A 19112-nucleotide genomic window follows, 5' to 3' on the forward strand; every position below is an offset into this window, starting at 1 on the left:
GGAAGGGAGAAGAAATGGGTAGGAAATATCAGAAAGGGAGACAGAATATAAAGACTCCTAACTCTGGGAAACGAACTAGGGGTGGTGTAAGGGGAGGAGGGCGGGGGTGGGGGTGAATGGGTGACGGGCACTGAGGGGGGCACTTGACAGGATGAGCACTGGGTGTTATTCTGTATGTTGGCAAATTGAACACCAATAAAAAATAAATTTATTATAAAAAATTTTAAAAAAAAGGTGAAGGAGGGCAGAAAACTGGGTACCTACCTTTTCCAGAAGCTGGCGAAGCTGCCTGCTTTTGGCATCGCGGGAACACAGGTTCTGTTCTGGAGCAACCACTGTGCATATGCATCGTCCATCAGGATCCTGTGCTGAACTGTACACTTGCCACCCTTCTTTGGGACTGATCTGAGTCTGAGGAAACCAATGGCAAACACATAAGAACACAGATGTCTATTATAGTGTAAAGAGAATGTAGGTTTGTAACATTTTAAGCAAAGCATCTTTTTTGATAATTAAAGTTTGTGTTTTTATTCTCTGAAGATAGAGATTAAACAACTTCTATAGGCAGCATAGCTTCATTTAGTTACACTCTCCTTATCAGTCTCCAGGAGAATTTTTTCTATATTATTCTCATGTTATTAACCGTTTATTGACCCTATAGCACTTCCCTAATGCTTTTTGTCATATCTGGACATTTCAGTGCAACTTTAGAAGCGTCTGATAACCACTGAATCACATAACAGCAGTTTTTCTACATAAGATCTGTTAGTTTGTCTTTCCCAACAGTAACTGGTAGTAGTAGTGGTATATATATATTTTTCTGATTATTATTCATGTGTGATATTCTGGTGCAAAGCCCTATGGTAAGGACCTTCCAGTGCATTAAAGGATCAATTGTGAATAAAGCTAGAAAAATAGCATATAAGAATATAGGGTAAAAATAATTAGATCACCATGGTTTTGCAAAGAAAGCACAGTCCTAGGGAGGTTAAAGAGAGTATTTTAACATAGTCGGCCAAATTCATCTTCTCAAATTACTTCTGTGCACTTATCACCCTACCTCTCTAGAACCCTAGCTTAAAGTGGCTTTCCTATCTATGAAGGAGGCAGTTTAAAGTCGTCCTCCTATTTACATTTCTAGTTTTTCCTCCTGTATCTTCCTATAGGAAACTTCTTTTCAATCATACTGGTCTGTGTGTGTCCTGAAAGCATGCCACCTTGATTTATATCTGTGTATGTTACTCATTTTGTTTCTCCTGCTTGGTATATCCATCTTATAAACCTTCAGATTACTAAACCCTTATAATTTCTACCTATTTTGAAGGATTGTATTATTCACCAAGCATTTAATGTGTATTGTCTAGTATTGCTATTTGCCTTTCAAATGTCTTATTTCAACACTTAGTTTATATCCAGCTACTAGATATATTAGATATTTCCTGTCATATCAAGTACATTCTATCAGGTACAAAGATAAGTATGCTCACTTTTTATCTAGTTACTTTTCAGAAAGAACTGGGCTTTAAACATATACTCTCCGTTGTACAAACAGGAGTCGTTGCGGTTGCCGTGATGTACTGCCCAGAGAGGCACTCATTCATTTCTCTAGCTGCTGAGATTATCAGTGGCTCGACTCTCAGTTGAGCTTCTCTTTGGAGATCGGCTAGGCTGAAAAATGCTGCCATTCAAGGGCAGGCCCTGGTCCAAGGGACAGCTCATGTGCATTGATTTTGATGATGCAGCAGTACAAAGAAGCACCCTAAGAAGCAGGAATTATTATTTCCATTTCACAGAAGAGGAAATTGTTTGGGAACACTCAGCATGGATAGTAGAGCTTGTATGAAACCAGGCAGTATGCTCCAGAGCAGTACTGTCAAATGGAAATATAATAATTTTAACTTTTTTAATGGGCTTAAAAAGGTAAAAAGAAATAACATTAATCTTCATGTATTTTATTTAACTCCATATATTCAAAGTATTCCATCATGTAATCAATATAAAAATTATTCATGAAATACTTTACATTGTTTTTTCCTCTTTTTTTTGCACTCTTTGAAATGGATTGTACATTTTATACTTATGACTCACCTCAATTTGGATTAGCCACATTTCAAATGCTTAATAGCTACATGTGGGCTCCTTTTTTTTTTTTAAAGCTTTTATTCATTTATTTATTCATGAGAGACACAGAGAGAGGCAGAGACATAGGCAGAGCGAGAAGTGGGCTCTCTGCGGGGAGCCTGATGCAGGACTAGATCCCAGAACTCTGGAATCATGACCTGAGCTGAAGACAGACCCTCAATCACTGAGCCAGCCGGGTGCCCCTACCTGTGGCCTCCTTATTGGACAGTGCACCACTAGAGTCCTGCATTTAATTAAAATGCTAAGGCCATATCAGTATGATGTTGAAGAGCCAGATAATTGTTTTTAAAGGTCAGTCGTGGATATTGAAAAAACTACCTAACAGATGTTACATAGACAAACCATCCAATTTGATCTGAATTTGTTTTTCCTGTTGAAATAGCAGATAAATCAGCGGTCCTCTTTGTAGCTATTTTCTGGCTTCTAAGACTAGGATCTGAAATTTATCAGCCTTTCTCTATCTGTCCTTCTCTGGACTCCAGGGATTCAGAAGATAGGTATTTCTTGTATGACCAGGAGAAGAGGGAGATGAATTTAGTTGAGAAAAGAAAATATTTAATGAATGAGGTTGGAAAGCCAAGGCTGAGGAAGAGTGAGAGAAGGGCTGAGGGTTGGGAATGGAGATGCGGTTAGGAACCAAGAGGTGAAGGGAGGCCAGCAGAGGACTGTCTTGCAAAATGCCCGTTGTTACTGGATTCAGCTGTTTGCCTATAGACCTGGAGTGTTTTGCCAGGTTAAAAGTGGACTCTTCGAAGAATGAAAGCAGGCTGGCTTCTCTTTCCACAGATCTGCTATGGTCTGTGAGAACTTCTGCCCCTGGAATTCACAGCAGAACAGATACAATTTCCTACTTATCCTGTCCCAGGTCCCAGATCATTGCATACCATCAGCCAGCACACAGTTCTTTTTCTTTTCAAGGGCTCTAGCAGTAATTGCTACAGGGTGCTGATAGGCATTGCAACAGCAATCATGAGCAACTATCAGAGAAGCTATAAGTTATGAACTCAGAAAACTCTTGAAGATGTCACAGTCCTTGTCCTTGATCTATAATGAGAACCAAGTGGTGCCAGAGCTCTTTTTAATCTTCCTTTTCAGATAATTCATGGAAACATCCTATGCTGCCTTTTATTTCTGAAGCATTGGATTCATTATCATTTCTTTCTTTTTCATTCTCTCATTCCTTGTGGCATTTATGCCTGAATATCTAGTTAGGATGGATAGATGTACTTAGAATTATATATTATTAGAATCAGATAGCATCTTAAAGACTATTGTGGTATCCTTTTTGTATTAAGGAAGAAAAAAATGTAGAGATTACCGAGTAGTGATAGGAATGGTTTAGCAGAGTAGTTTTCAGAGATACATTTAAAGGTTTAAGCTAAGTAACAGGATGGGGTTAATATATCTAGACAGAGGTCTTATAGTTTCAGTTAGACCTCACCTAACATTGGACACAAATCTCAAGTATGTCAGAAAATTAAGTCTTGTCACTAGGATAAATTTAGCTTTTGGATAAAGGAGCAGGGGTCACTCAATTATAATATTAAAATATCTTTAACTGCAGCGCAAACACTGATTATTAAACCTGGCAGCATTAATATTGGTGTTCACTTGCCAGTGTTTGGCTAACTAGTGAGGAGCTTATCATGACAGGGCAAGGTGTCACTTGGTTTCTGGAATGAGGGAAACAGGAAAGGTGAATAGGGTTTGATGTTCATTTAACATTCTCCCTGAAGTGTCAGCTTAATAAAAGTAGACTCCAGCCTTGTTTGTACTTCCAATTGTCTTCTTGTAAGAATCATTGGGAAGAGCCATGACCTTATCTACTACACAGTTAGTTTGAATGATCTCAAGTATAACAAGTTACCTCTTTGGCAAGAAAAAGGTAACTCAAAAGAGAAAAAAGCTAATATAAAAGATGAGTGCCTGACAGTCCTGTGGGTTTTGAAAGAGACTTCTTTGCCAGGGTCCTTGATAAATAAAGGAAGCATCTCTAGTGCTCTCTTTTAGGCTTCCATAACTGGCATTGAAAGGAGGATCAGAACAAAACCATCTAAGACCTCAGGTGGAAGGAAATATTTAGGCAGTTTTTGGATACCAATGAAAAAAGACTTGCCATTTTAACTTTCAAGAACAATTATTTAGGTGTCTGTAAAACTCATAGTAATAGCAAACATTTATGGAGCTCTAACTTGGCTGTTCATGTACTATTACCTTTGAATATCACACTAACCTTATGGACAAGGTTATGTTATTCCATTCTACCCATTTTATAGGTGAGCGAATTGAGATGGAAAGACAGGAAGGAACTTGCTCAAGGACATGCAGGGGGTAATCAGCAGAGCTGGGATTTGCACTTTGATGTCAGTTTGATGTCAGAGTCTGAAAGTTTAGCCACCACACTGCACCACCAGTTATCTGAAATTCCCTTTTATAAATGCTAACACTAACCCTGAAAGCATTTTCGGAACTGCGGTGAAGGCCAGTACTCGGACCTGGAGGGTGCATGTGGTTTATTACTATCCAAAGCATCCTAATCATAGTGGTTACTGATGCAGTTCTCTTTGAACCTTTTGTTTTAATTAGAAGAACTAAATGAACTATTTAGTAGTTTTTAATATTGCAGAACTCATGAAATATTTAAGAATGCTCTAAATAGGAGAATTAAAATGATAATTTTAACAATTGGATTTCAAGTCTGGATTCTTTCCTTATAATTGAATTACCAAGCTATGCTTTATAAATATAAAGCTACTGTGTGAGAATTCACTCAAAACTCCGGGGGCTTTGTACCAGAAAAGAGAGATACTGAAGACTGAGGTAAAAATAAAAATAAATAAAAATATCTTGCATTTCCATTTGTTTTTCTGTTTATAAAATCCCCCCCTTTGTATTATCCTCACTTTTTTTAAACCAACTACCCTTCCTTAGACATAGACTATCTTACTTATGAGGAAACTGCAACTCCTCATGAGGAATTTTTTTTTTCAAGTCATCTATCAGAACTTAGACCCAGTTTTCTTCAGCTCAGAGTCTTTACTCTCATCCTCTGCACATAAATGTGGACAGAAAGTCTATGTCCATTCACCAATAGCCCAAAAATCTGTTTTGGAGAAGCTACACCCAGGCAAGTGGAGGGCATTATCTAAACAGTATGAAAATAAGTAGCAATTGGCACCCCGGAGGAGTAGTTAGCAGTGCAGGTTCAGCAAGGCAACTGGATATTCCTGTGGTGGGCCCTGCAATCATTTATCAGGGCCCACATGGAGGGGCAGGCGAAGGACAGAAATCTGATGATATTAAGAGAACTGAATTAGCCAGTTGAACATTGCTAGGTTTTACATTTTATCTTGAGTTTCTACACATTTCATAAAAAGTATACACAGATGGAGGCAAAAAAGAATAAGGAATCTACCTGTTGGAAGTGGTACACAAGGTAGGGAAAATAAAGCAGAAAAAAATCCATTTATTAGACCCTATTTGATTTAGAGTGGAGATGCCTAAAGGATGAAACCCCTTATAAATTTTTTTGTCTGAGGATGGTTTGGTCTCAGAGAGTGAAATGTGGTTTAGCATGCTAATCGCTTTAGTTGCGAAGAGAGGAGAAATGTGAGGAAAAGAATGGGAGAGATGTTGACAGACCACACGGAATGAAGCTGTGTTCTGGAGGATGTGTTAATAAAGATGCCACTGCACAGCACTTTTCTTCCTATTTCTTATGAGACTCATTGGAACTGAAATAAGAAATGCATGTTCTTCACTCAAGAAAACCTCAAGGCTCTAAGAAAAACAACTATTAAAACAAAACGACAACAACAACAACAAAAAAACAAATGACAAAAAAACCCAAAGATATAAAATTTTGGTTGGTTGGACACCTCTCTTCACGTTCTGGAAATTACAAAGTCTGAGGTGGAAAAGGCTCAGAAGTCATCTCTGGTCCTGTGTCTCTGTCCCCTCAGTCACACTTTTGTCCGTTCTTGGGTTTATCCTCGAACTCTGCATGATAAGAATTTTGCTGCTTCCTAGGCAGCCCCTTCCTGCTGGTGGAAAGCTGAGAGGCTCCATCTGAACTTCTGTCTGCAGCCCTACTTCCGTCTGAGGTACTTGAGCAGGAATACATCTACCCTTGTATCCAGGTCACTATTCTTCCCTAAAAAGGCAATTATTGCTTTCTCTGTGGCCCTCAAGATTTGCAGTTCTGTTTTCTGCTCCACCTTCCACTCCTTAATTTGTTTAGTTGCCCTTTCACAAAAGGGGTATTGCCTAAGGATGTGAGGAAGAAGAACAGTCTGTATAACACAGAAGTCCAAGGTCTTCATGCAAATTGAAAAAAGTTGGTGAGTCGAGAAGAAGAAATTTGGAAAGTGTGGAGAGTTTGTGTCAGGGCATTCTACTCATTTTACAGAACTTATAAGTGACTAACTCAGTGAAGTAGTTATTTATGAGAAGTCAGCTAGATGTTTGAAACTGCAGCAAAACAAATCACTTATGCCCCCGGGTTCCCTTTGAGGCCTCTTCCCACCACAGCAGTCAGGCTGACTGGGAACAGCTGGTATCTGCCGATGTCCTCTGCTCGTTTAATTGCTCTTTTCCAGGTTCTTCCTGGTGTGGAGTCCACAGCATGGGGGATTTCTCAGAAGCTCAGCCCCAAAGGGCCGTTACTTTGCATCAGAAAGAAGTGTCAGAGGGAGCCTGAGCATCCTCAGAGCCAAGGCCTCACCTCTGCGGATACCAGCTTCTCCAAAGGCTGATGGGCCCAGTGATAGATTGGAAGGAAAAAAGAAAGAAAATAAAGAAGAAAGAAACCAGAGCCAAAGAGGAGAATAAAGAAATGCTTGAAGATTCTAACAAAAACAAGTGGGAGCATATTCCCCTAATAAGGAGCGGTATTTTACTATTTACTAACAAAAGTATCCCAGAAATTTAAAAACCTCTTTCAGCTTTTGAGACAATCAAATGTACACTGCCTATTTCAGAGACACTTGCTACAAACAGATTTAATTGCATTTAATCATTAAGGCCCTTTTTTTCTTACTTTTATTCTATTTTTTTAGGTCACTTGAAAATACCCTTCTAAAGAAAGATTTTGTGTTTATGTAAATCTGAACTTTTTGCCATCTGCATATACCATAAACATTCATAAAGCAAATTTTAAGATCTACTCTTTTTTTATCTTTTTTATAAATTTATTTTTTATTGGTGCTCAATTTTCCAACATACAGAATAACACTCAGTGCTCATCCCATCAAGTGTCCTCCTCAGTGCCCATCACCCAGTCACCCCCACCCCCTGCCCACCTCCCCTTCCACCACCTCTAGTTCATTTCCCAGAGTTAGGAAGACCTACTCTTTTGTTTGTTTGTTTGTTTATTTTTGAGTTTCAGGCTCATCCCATACATACTGTCTAAAGTGAGAACATAGAGCAGGAAAGTTGAAAGGGACAGGATATCCTAACTAAATCTACTAGGAAGGGCACTGTTAACCCTGCCATCTAAGGAAAGTGGAGTTCAGGGTTATGGGAAGCCACCTGAGCAGGGCACAAAGAACCTACTGTGGCTCCAGGGCCAGGAGAGGTAAGGACTAGTGAAGGATGAGACCACTTCTCTGATCAGGACTGTGGTCAGGTGACTTGCTTCCATTCTTGGCTCTCTCATTCACCAGCTGGGCAAAATCTGTTCAGTCACTTATACATTTTGGGTCATTCTTCCCACTTGCAGCAGGAGGAGGTTGGATTAGATCATTCATATTTCCAGTTGAGCTCTTGAGTGCTTTAAGGCTTCTCTGGAGGAATCTTGTCTGGGGCAAGGGGTTGATTGTATGGAGAGGGAGCAGATGGTGGAGGCTCAATAAATACCTCCCCTCATTGTTTATAATTTGACCCATGACCTGTTTTACAAATTGGACTTCCACTTCAAGTTTCACTCAACAAATATTTTTTCAGCGTATATTACATAAGATTTAATTTGGGAGAAAAAAAAGGCACTGCTGCCAAAAATAGTGTGAAGATAACTGGCCTGTATGGTTTCAGAAATCCTTTCCAGCATTAACATTTTATGATCTTAATCTAGGAAATACAGATTCATTTATTTTTCACCATGGGAATCAAAAGGTATGAGCAATTATCTTGAATAATTAAGATAGGGAAATGTCATAGCCATTGTTTCTCTGTAAAGTATGCCACTTCTGTGAAACATTAAAAAAAAAGCAGAAAAAAAAAAACCCCAAAAAACAAAAAAAAACTTTTGCAAGTTGATTTCTCCCTTCCAGTGAAGAATACCATAGTGTAAACTTTCCTGATTTTTTTTTTTTTTTTTTTTTTTTGGTCACCCAAAGGAGGATTCGGCTGTATCAGAACATTCACAGACCAGAGCAATGCTTTTTATTTTTCAACCAACAGATTATTAAATCAGGAAGTAAAGAAAATGAATTTACTTTAACCTTAGAAGATAACTAGAAGTCCTAAAAGAATCATGCATAATTTTGGACATTTGATTCTCTTCTATCAACAACAGAAAATAAGAAAACCAATGTCTATACACACAAAAATTATACATATCAGATCCAAGGTACCAAGTTTGGAGTAGAATTCATTCATGAATTTCTTAGTTTAGATTCATTTTCTGAAAGGGTTAATTCAATAACTGAGTTGTTGAGATCAAGCTTTTGAACATTGAGAGCATTTGGCTCAGTATATACTAAATAATATACTTTGATTTTATAATTGTTTATTGATGACATAGCATGCTTTCTTTATAACTGGAGAAATCTTTTTTACATCCCTCCTGCCATACATACATCATGTACTAAGGAGGGAAATCTCAAAGTAAAGACAGTGAAGTGACTTAAGTGATTTAACGGAGGTAGGTAAACATAAAAGTGGGTCAAAGTGTGCCTCACATATGCTCTACTCATGCCCTAAGCAGTGGCTGAATTTAGTAAATTATGTAATTAATTTGTCTTGGCTTTACTCAGTTAATTACACATTGATAGATTAATTATTAGTCATAACTGCAAATAGGTCTTAAAAATGGGAGATTATTTTTCTTTTAATATCTGACTTTTTGATCCAATGGAATGATCCAGTGATAAAAATCGATAGGCAGGTAAAGAGCTCCAAATACTAATTGTTTCTGCATCCTTTATTTGATAGCAGAGAAATGATTTTTTTTTTTTGAGGATATTCCTTCTGTTTGAATTTGTAACTTCTGTCTGAAAAATCAGTAGTTTTCATTTTTATTTGACAGGTTTTAACTGAACCATGGTTCAGACTATCAGAAAAGACTTCATTATAATGTGGGAAGGGTTAAAACTAAAATTAATTTTAAGTGAGTGAAAACTACAGGAGCAAGACTTGTGATAGGAGAGTCTTTATAAAAAAATAAACAATTAAAGGGAGATGATTTTATCAAGGAAATTTTATATTGTGTTTCTTAGCTCTCTTAAAGTCTTTCTGTCAGGTTTTAAATTGCTGAGGTTTTTTTATTTGTATTTAAAAGAGGTTGATTTCTCGGACTGAAGGCATTGCAAATAGTCCCTAAGAACTGAATTCCAAGGAAGATCCTGCTATAGTAAAGCTATATTAGCTAGAATATTCTCTATAGCATACTCCGTAGGAAAAATTATGGGAGTTTTACAGACATTAGAAGAAGTAGTAAAATAATAAAAAACAAAACACATTTCTTAAAGAATCCTTCCAAACAAGTTAAAGCTTATCAGTCTGAAGAATTTAATGAGTCTAGTATTTCCCTTTTACAGCTAATTTCTCAAATTGTCCATTTATTATTATTTTTTTGGTGTAACTTTAAAGTCTTCACAAAGCAATATCCATAACTAAAGTTAGCACATAAATATTGTATCACTGAAGCCGCCTTGTAAATAGAGAAGCAAAATCTCAGCTTTGCAGTTTACAAAATCAAGCCCACTGGTTTAATGCCCTTACTTCCCAAGATGGTCAAACCCACCCGAGTGACTTACTAAGGTATCTGGCGTCGACAGCCTCGTGGTGTTCAGTCCTACCAAGGATGGGAGAGTTTGGGACATCCAGTTTGAGATCATTGCCATGGTACTAAGCACAGCGCCAAGCTTCAGCAGTGGAGGACTCATTGCTGTGAAGCTAATGAGTTTTCATAGTGACTGATTAAGATCCTGGTGCTGGGCTGGCAGCGGGAGGCGTGACTGCAGCAGCCACATCCACAGCATGAAAAGAGATCAACTTTCCCGGCTCTAATCACTGGGGAAAGCTCACAGAACCTCTTTTCCCCCACCCTCGTGGGGAGTGCCTTGCTCTTCCTTTTCCTTCCTTTCCGGACACTTTGCTGGTTCATCAAATGAAATAATCTTGATAGGGCTTGGTTGGTATTTATGAGAGCAAGCGGTTGGTGGGAGAGGGACCCTGAGCTCTTCCACTGTACTCAGTCACCATCAACAGTCTAACCTCCTCTGGGGTTTTCGTGAGTATAATCAGCTGCTCTTTATCCTTCATAAAAAATACACCTCTAGATGGAGGTCTGCCAAAGTGCACATTTCAAGCATCAAACTTCATACCTACGGATTTCTCCTAGCCTACACAGAGTACTTCTGGGCAGAGCATGAAAACAAAGTCTGCAAACAATTTCCAGGATGATCAGATATTCAGAGGAAGAGATTTTTTTACTTTTTTAACAGTAACCTAAAATTAGCATTGTTGCCTCTAAGAAAAAAGTCAAAGATTAATAGCTGCTGCCTGTGGAGAACATCACCCTAGGCAACTTACTTGTGAATAGACAGAAAAGGCAGCCTTAGAGGAAAGCTTCTGTTATGGAAATTTCATATGTTTCCAGTTTTGCTTTTAAGAATCAGTGCTTCCTAGTTGTTCAAAGGACGAACTCAGTTAACTCTATTTTCACCTGGCGAAGAATGACAGACGACTGCTGCCTGTCTGTCATAACAGAACATGTGACTATTAAAAACGAGCACAGGACTTGGATTTAGGGACCCTGAGGGTCCAGTCTTATTTTCCTCTGGTCAGTTGAGTGACTGGTCAGTGACTTAACATCCGTTGGTTTTCATTTTTCAGGTTTGGACTCCATGCTCTCCAAGGCCTCTTCCAGCTTTAAAATTCAATGATCTGGGGACACCTGGGTGGCTCAGTGGTTGAGCGTATGCCTTTGGCTCAGGGTGTGATCCCAGGATCCTGGGATCAAGTCCAGCATCAGGCTCCCCACAGGGAGCCTGCTTCTCTCTCTGCCTGTGTCTCTGCCTCTCTCTGTGTCTCTTATGAATAAATAAATAAAATCTTTTAAAAAAGTAAGGTAAATAAAATACAATGATCTGTTTATTAGAATTGGCAAAGGTGTATATTGAATTTGGGGCTTGTGGATCGTATTATTATATTCTTCTTACAAATACTATAAATTGCCCCTATCCAAATCTCGGGTCCCGAATGGAATAAATCAGAGGCCATTGTTTTGTACAATATATATGTCCTAAAATAAAAAATGTAGAGAGAAGACATGAAGGGAAATGTGCCTGAATGAAAATTAAATGAAAAGGAACCTGTTATAAGAAGGAAGTATACTATTTTGATTCCTTAGGAGAATTCTGGAATTGTTTATAGCTGGAATTCTCAGCCCAAGATATATATTTTTCATAAACAGTTTTGGCAGGAGAAATAAAAGAAATGTCTTTAATAAAATTGAAAGAGATACATATTTATAGAAGTATGTATGTCCTTTATTCTCAAAAAGAGCTTTAAACTAAGATGAATACTGAGAGACTCCTCAAGTCTTCCTTGCTTCTATTACCTAGGAACTTAGGCTTTTTTCCCTTCAAAATACAACCAGATGATTTTAGTTGACTCTTATTTTTTTTTTTAACCACAGGCCCAGAAAACCAAATAATACTTATTTGTGTCTTTCAAAAAATCATACATGAGAGACTATAAAGGTGAAAGCACAATAGTTTATATATTAAAGTTAGCCTTGAATAAGAGTATTCATAGAAAGGACTGAAATTTTGCATTAGTATTACAATGTGGCAATAACAAAAAGCAAAGTGGATTTACGAATCTAATTATTTGAAATATACACCTGGAACTTTACCTGATTTAGGAGGGGTAGTGCCTTTTCAAGAGCTTAATTTCCAGAATTGAAAACTAATATACATGCAGTTGTTAGATCATTTAAGATGCAACATGGCAGATGGTAATTATAGTTATTAATGAACTATCAGTCAACAAAATAATAGCATCTTTAGAAGAATACAGGATTGCATGTCAGGGGAACCAGTGTTCTTATTTGCAAATTAAAAAAAAAAAGGAAGAGGGGCACCTGGGTGGCTCAGTCAGTTAAGTGTCTGACTCTTAATTTCAACCCAGGTTATGATCTCAGGGGGTGGTGGGATCAAGTCCCACATCAGACTGGGTGCTGGGCGTGGAGTCTACTTATCCCTCTCCCTCTGCTCCTCCTCCTCCTCTCTCTCTCTCTTTCTCAAATGAACAAATAAATCTTTAAAAAAAGAAACGTGCATACTTTAAAAAAAGAGAAGAAATAAAGAAAAACACAACACAAATGGAATGCTTCTTGCAATTTCTCAGAGATGCAAGTAACTAAAGAATGGAAGGAACAGTATGAAAGTTTGTAATTTGATGGTGTTTATCAACAACATCAAATCTATAATGTGTTGTTTTTAGAATAGGTTTTAATGGCACACATTGAAATAAAGAGCTTAAATTATAATGATTATTAGTTGTGGGAAATAAAAATAGCTCCTATTTGTAAAGAGCTAAATAGTTTGCTGTGCTCTCATAATCTAGTGAAGTGATTATCATTATAATTCCCATTTTAGAAGTTGAGTTTTAGTTTGCAGATGGGGGAGGTGATTATTTTATGTAGTAGTAACAGCTTGTTTTCAGGGCAAGAAATCCCATGGTTACAGAAGTTCCATAAGAATAGTGTGAATGGTGCTGGTTGAGTAAGTAGCCAGAGATGAAGTTGGAAATACTAGCAGTGACCAGCTCCCAGAACTTCAGGGCCACCCAAAGATGTTTGGAAATTATCTTGTATATAATTCAAGAATTTTAAGCAAAGCAGTGAAGTCATTAGTCATTGAGATTTATATTTCAAATTATTACTACTTTGGCGTTTTTATGATGCAGCATAGACAGATGGGTATTGCAGGAACAGCAAAGCAAATCAGAGACTGGAAGGTCACTTAAGGGCATGTTCCAGTTTAGGCAAGAGAGGATGAGGTCCAGGAGTAAGATACTCAGTGAACTTCAAAAGGTTGGATTCCATGAAGATTTGAGGTAGGATTGGTAGCACTTAGTGTTTGAATAGATTTAAGAAGTGAGGGAGAGAGGAAGTTACCAAGGGAATTTCAGATTTGGGATTTGGGTGGTGAATATTCATCAGGATAAGAATACAATTTTAGAAGTATGACTTAGGGAGAAGATAGAGTTCATTGTCACATATCAGGTATGAGTCACCTATGGTAGAGAAAAATCTCTGAATGGTAATGTACAATACATATAGAGTTTAGAAAAGAGTTAATTTCACTAGACCACAAAGGCCTAGTAAAAATAATGTGTCTGCATAGATGATAAAAATGGTTAATTTAGACATACATTGTCTTCAACTATCAATGATTTTATTTAGACCTTAAGATAATATCTAGATTTATTACCTGTACATGATTACCTGTACATTTTTATCTAAAAAAAAAAGTCCCATCACTAGTAAATAGTGAAAATGTTACTAAATCTAGTAATCTAGCAAAAAATGTGACCTGACCAGATATTTATTTTCTTTTTAGAATCTCAATGTAGGTCAGTAACTATAAAAGCTACAACAGTGCATTACTGCTCACAGAGAGCTGAAAGATATTGATTAATGTATTTATTTATTAGATGTTTTATGGTGGGCTGTCCTTTTATTACCTAGAAAATATTTCATGACAAACCTATATGATAAATAATTAATAAATATTGACCAAGAAAGACTTGCAGGTGATCTTATATAATATCAGCATATTTGGTCATTGAAATTTTTTTCCCTTGATTTGGAACACAAATGTTTAACAGTGCTTTAATGCTCAAAACACTTTCTAGTTTGGGGGCTATTCGTGTTGTAGGTATTTGTGGGTTTTGGAGGAACCCAGCTTAGGCAGACATGAAAAAGTAAATACATGAAAAAACCTGATGGCCCCATAAAATATTACAGGAAACCTAAAAGGTTGACTATAGGCAAAACAGGAAAGAGATTGATATTACTTGTTTGATGATAGAAAATTTAAGAAGGAATAGGCTATTCATACTTTATTTTTATAATTTAACATTTTTAAACTTTGTAGATGATTTGAGAAAGAAAGGAAAATGGCATAATAGATGTAGTTGTAAAAATACAACTGTAGGGAGTAGAAATTATTGATGAAGAAGGAGGAGGAAGCATGGAAGGTAGGGAGGAGGAGGAGCCTATGGGGAGGAGGAGAGAGTAGTAATTGGATAGAATACTGAAAAACAAGTTGTATTGATTGGCTAAAAGAAGTTAAAGTAACCTCTGGAAGAAACAAAGTGGACTCCTCTTAGCAACCTAAGTAGGAAAAGTAGGAGGAGTGGCATACAATTGAGGAAAACAGAGTGGTTTTTGCTCTGTTTCACCAAATCACTCTGGTGATGCTATATACCCTGGAGGGTGTGGTATGTGAATGATTAGGTAAATAAACAGTTCCATTTAGGAGTCTCCATTTTCTCATCTGTAAAATAATGGATAAGTGAATCTATGTGGAGGGATTGACTAAGAGAATATACTTAAAAGTGCTTGTAACATGGCAGATGCTCCTTTAAAGGCAACCTTATTTCTGATAAGAAATGGCACGACTGAGGCAGGGCCAGAAAGTGTAGACCAGATTAAGGAACAATGAGCCCTGAAAAAGTGGGAAGTTTGTCTTTGCAAGGGGTAACTGAGTTGGGCTTGGAGTATATGAGGAGATTAATACAACTCTGCTATGCAACACAAAGTCACTCTGGGTCTCTGGAACTAATAGTCCAATTCAAAGCAGAAAAGAAGGACTAGTATTCTTGCTTCCTCCTTCATTGAGAAGCCAAAGTAATTACAAGAAAATTTCCATCAAGTCCCACTACCATATCAACTTACCCACCCCACCTAAGTCCACATATGCCACCTTTTCTCCTATTGTTACGGACTAATTGTCTGTGTTCCTAGGTAAGATTGATCCCTCCCCTGTCCAGTAGGTCAGTACCTTTCAGACTATCATGCATAGGAATTACCTGGAAAACTTGTTAAGACCCAGATCCTTAGGTCGCACCCTTGAGAGTCCTAATTACTGGCTTTAGCATAGGACTAAATACTTTGTATTTCTGACAGTCTCCCAGCTGATATACATGCTGCCGTTTTTGGACCACCTTAGCCAGCCCTAGATCACATCCATCTGACCTACTCAGACAACTCTCTTAATTCTTTCTGACATCAAGAAATCTTCTCTCTTTAATGGATCATGCCCTTATATCTCTTATTTTACATATAAATAGTACTTTCTTGATCCTACTTTCTATCCGTTTATTCCCCTATTTCTCATATCTTTAAAGCATTCCTTCTTGAAAGAGTTGTCTATACTCACCATCTTCAGTTTATTTCTTTCTAATCAAGTTTTTGTCCACACTTCTCCACTCCACTGGTACTACTTTTATCAAGGCCACAAATGATCTCACATTGCTAAATGATTCCACATGTAGCAGTCAAGTCTCAGGCTTCAATTTCCTTGACCTATGAGCAGCATTCATTAGACTTTTACTTTCTCCTCCTTGAAGTAATTTCTTCACTTGGCTTCAAGGATATCATACTCATCTAGTTTTCCTTCTACTTTCTGACCTATCTTTTTAGTCTCTTTGTTGAATCTTCCTCATCTATATGCTAATGACTCCCAAATTCATTTCTTCCTAGCAGACCTCTCCTATCAATTCAGACCTGTATATCCAATTATCTACTTGACATCTCCACTGGGATGTTTAATAGACATCTTAAATTGAACATGTTAAAAAATGAGCTCCTTCCCCCATCTCCAGCAAACAAAACAAAACCAAAAAAAAAAAAAAAAGGAAAGAAAGAAAGAAAAGAAATAAATAAAAACCACATACATGCAGACATTCCTACATTCTTCCCATTTTAACTCCATGGTTCAGTTGGTCAGGACAGAAAGTTAAGTCTCAAACTTAACTCCCCCTCACCCCCCACATCTCTTATCAATTCCATCAGCATGTCTTCTAGTTTCTACTTTAGAAAATATATCTAGCATTTTACACCATACCCATTGCCACCATTCAAGTCACCATCATCTCTCATTTAGTTTACTATAAATGCTACCAGTTATTGACCTTGTATTACTTCAGTCCATTTTAACTCCCTAAACCAGAGTGATTCTGTTGAATTATTAAGTTAAATCAGAATCACTGGTTGATTTTCTGAATATTTAATTCAGAGTGATTAAAATATGTCAGATTATGTTATCTCTCTGCTTAAAACTCTTTGATAGATTCTTGTCTTGCTCATGGTAAAAGTCACAATGTTTGCATGAATTGTAAGGTTCCACATAATCTGGTTTCCTCTTATTCTTCTGATATCATTTCTTATAACTCTTCTCTTTGTTCGCTTCACTGGTGCTACTGTGTTCTCCTTGGGCATTTTTCTCAGAGACACAAAATAATCTTTCAACTCAGGACCTTTGGACTTATTCTTCTGTAGTAGAATTCTAATCCCTCAATTCCTTTTTGTTTTATTTCAAAAATTACCTTCTCATAAGGCCTTTGCTTGACCATGCCATCTCAAATTTCTCCTCTTTTCATCTGATTACTTCTACTGTTTTTTGATAGTTCCTTTTTTTCTCCTTAGAATTTATCACAAGTTAGCATCTCAATATATTTTATTTATTCAATCTGTTTATATTTGTTTTTTTTCCACTAGAAATGAAGCTTCATGAAGGCAGGAATGTTACTTGTTTTGTTCACTGAGGTATTCTCAAAGGTTAGAAGAGTGCCTGGAACATAGTAGGTTCTCAATAAATATTTATTAAACAAATGACTAAATGAATATGTTATTGTTTTCTTCCTGGCTTGCCCTCATTTTAAAAGAAGATCGTTTTCAGTGTGGAATTAGAACAGAGCCTATATTTTGCAAAACAAATCAGAGTAATATAGTGCATTTTGCATGTGTGTTTTATGTGTGCATGATGGATGTATATGTGGGTAAAATGATATTGTAAAATATTGAAACATTATGCTTTTAGCTAAGAATGCTGCTTCTTTCCAGATTTAGAATGCAAGCACGTTTGATTTAAGCCAAGAAATACTGTCTCTAACTCTTGTTATGTCTTCTCTTGATAAAGGGCTCAAGTCACTGGAACTCTAAATAAATATGGAAGCAATCTTTTCTTGCTCTTGCCTTTGGCTAATGAAGTTTGTCTCTAATAATGTGGGGAAGGTGGAAGAGACTGTAGGTTATGGAAAGGTTGAGTTTAAACAAAATGAGTTAGAGAAGATAGAGACCTGAGTGTCCATTCACCCAACTGCCCTTCATTTGGCCCTTGGCAATCAATTAGGGACCACTTATAGCTCCCAGAATTCAGTGCTTTGCTACTCTTGCCTTGAGCTTTCAGGGTTGTCTTAAAAGTGTTCACTAATGAAAGAGTGAATTTAGAGTGAAAAACATTAGCAAAGTTCTTTAAAGGAGGGATTTCTGTCTTTTCATCTTTTCCTTCATCTGTGAAGCCGACTGATGCTCTATAAGCCCGGGGGATCCTTGGTTGGCAGCTGTTCTTGCTACTTCAAAGGAGAAAAAATGGATGTGTCGGGGAGAAATATATTCAGGGCAAACATGTTTTTTCCCCTGACTTTCTACTCAACATTGAAGAAGTGGGAAAATATAAATCCAGGATTAGACTAGTGGAAAGGAGGATACAGTGTGGTGTGACAGAGAGACCCTCAGACTAAAGCAGGAGACTTAGATTTTGCATCAGCTTAGTCACTGTCTAGCTCTAGGTTCTTCAACTCGGAAATGAAGATATTAAACTGAATTTCCTATGTAGCCCCTTCCATAATTAAATATCATTCTTAAGAACTCAGACTTTATCCCTGTAGTCACACAGGCACCTTCCCATTCTCTGCTTTGACACGACTAGCTCTGTGATCTCCCAGAGCCTTGGTTTCTCTGTGTATAAATTCGTGATAACAAGAGAACCTGATTGCTTAGGTATTTGTGAGGATGAAATAAACTTTTGCATATGAAGCACTTGTTACAGGACCTAGTAAACAAGGAGCTTTCAATTGATGTTAGTCATCATTATTCTTGTGCAAAGATGCTTGTTTTCTCCATCTTTGTGGAAGAAAACAATAGAGATAAAAATTGTTAGTGATAAGTAGTGAAGATCCTCAAACTTTGTGGTGAATTATCAATATAAAGGCTTATCTTTAAGTGGTTTAAAAATGCAAAACATTTTTTGATTCTAATGTTGTTGGTTCACAGGGACTGACTGCTAAGAGTATTCTAGAAAGGGTCTAAAACGTGCCCATCCTACAGGCAGCCTTGAGAAGCTGCCTATGTAAGTCTGCCTGCCCGGCACTGTTCTAAGAACTTACCTGGATGAAGTTAATTCTCACACAAACCCTGTGAGGTTGGTATTATTACTAAAACAGTTTATAGATGAGGAACTGAGGCACCAAGAAATTAAATGAGTTATTGGTCACACAACCAATAAATGGCAAGGTCAATATTTGTACCTCAATGGTCACATTATAAGTATGCTCTTTTGACTGTTGTACACGTGCAAACATACCTACACAATATTACAGCACATGCTGATGTCAAATTTTGTCTTTTAGAAAAAATAGTTGGTATTATTTAGGGGAAGCATCGAAATTTAATCATTGGCATGTCCTTGGTAAATGAATTCTTAAAGCTAAGCATAAAAGTGGAAAATAAC

General features: G+C 37.3%; 1 protein-coding gene across 3 annotated transcripts in view; it reads right to left on the reverse strand.

Annotated features, from left to right (window-relative positions):
* Positions 1-19112, reverse strand: part of OLFM3 (olfactomedin 3) — a 192919-nt gene that overhangs the window by 38683 nt on the left and 135124 nt on the right. For 2 of the 3 annotated variants that reach the window (XM_077905640.1, XM_077905641.1), the window contains exon 2: positions 265-411. In XM_077905640.1, coding sequence (XP_077761766.1) covers positions 265-411 — 147 coding nt within the window. Of the gene's footprint in view, positions 1-264; positions 412-10118; positions 10269-19112 lie in introns of those variants that run through there. The other variant, XM_077905639.1, reaches the window with a different exon arrangement.

This window comes from Canis aureus, chromosome 8 (genome assembly GCF_053574225.1).
Source record: "Canis aureus isolate CA01 chromosome 8, VMU_Caureus_v.1.0, whole genome shotgun sequence".
NCBI lineage: Eukaryota > Metazoa > Chordata > Mammalia > Carnivora > Canidae > Canis > Canis aureus.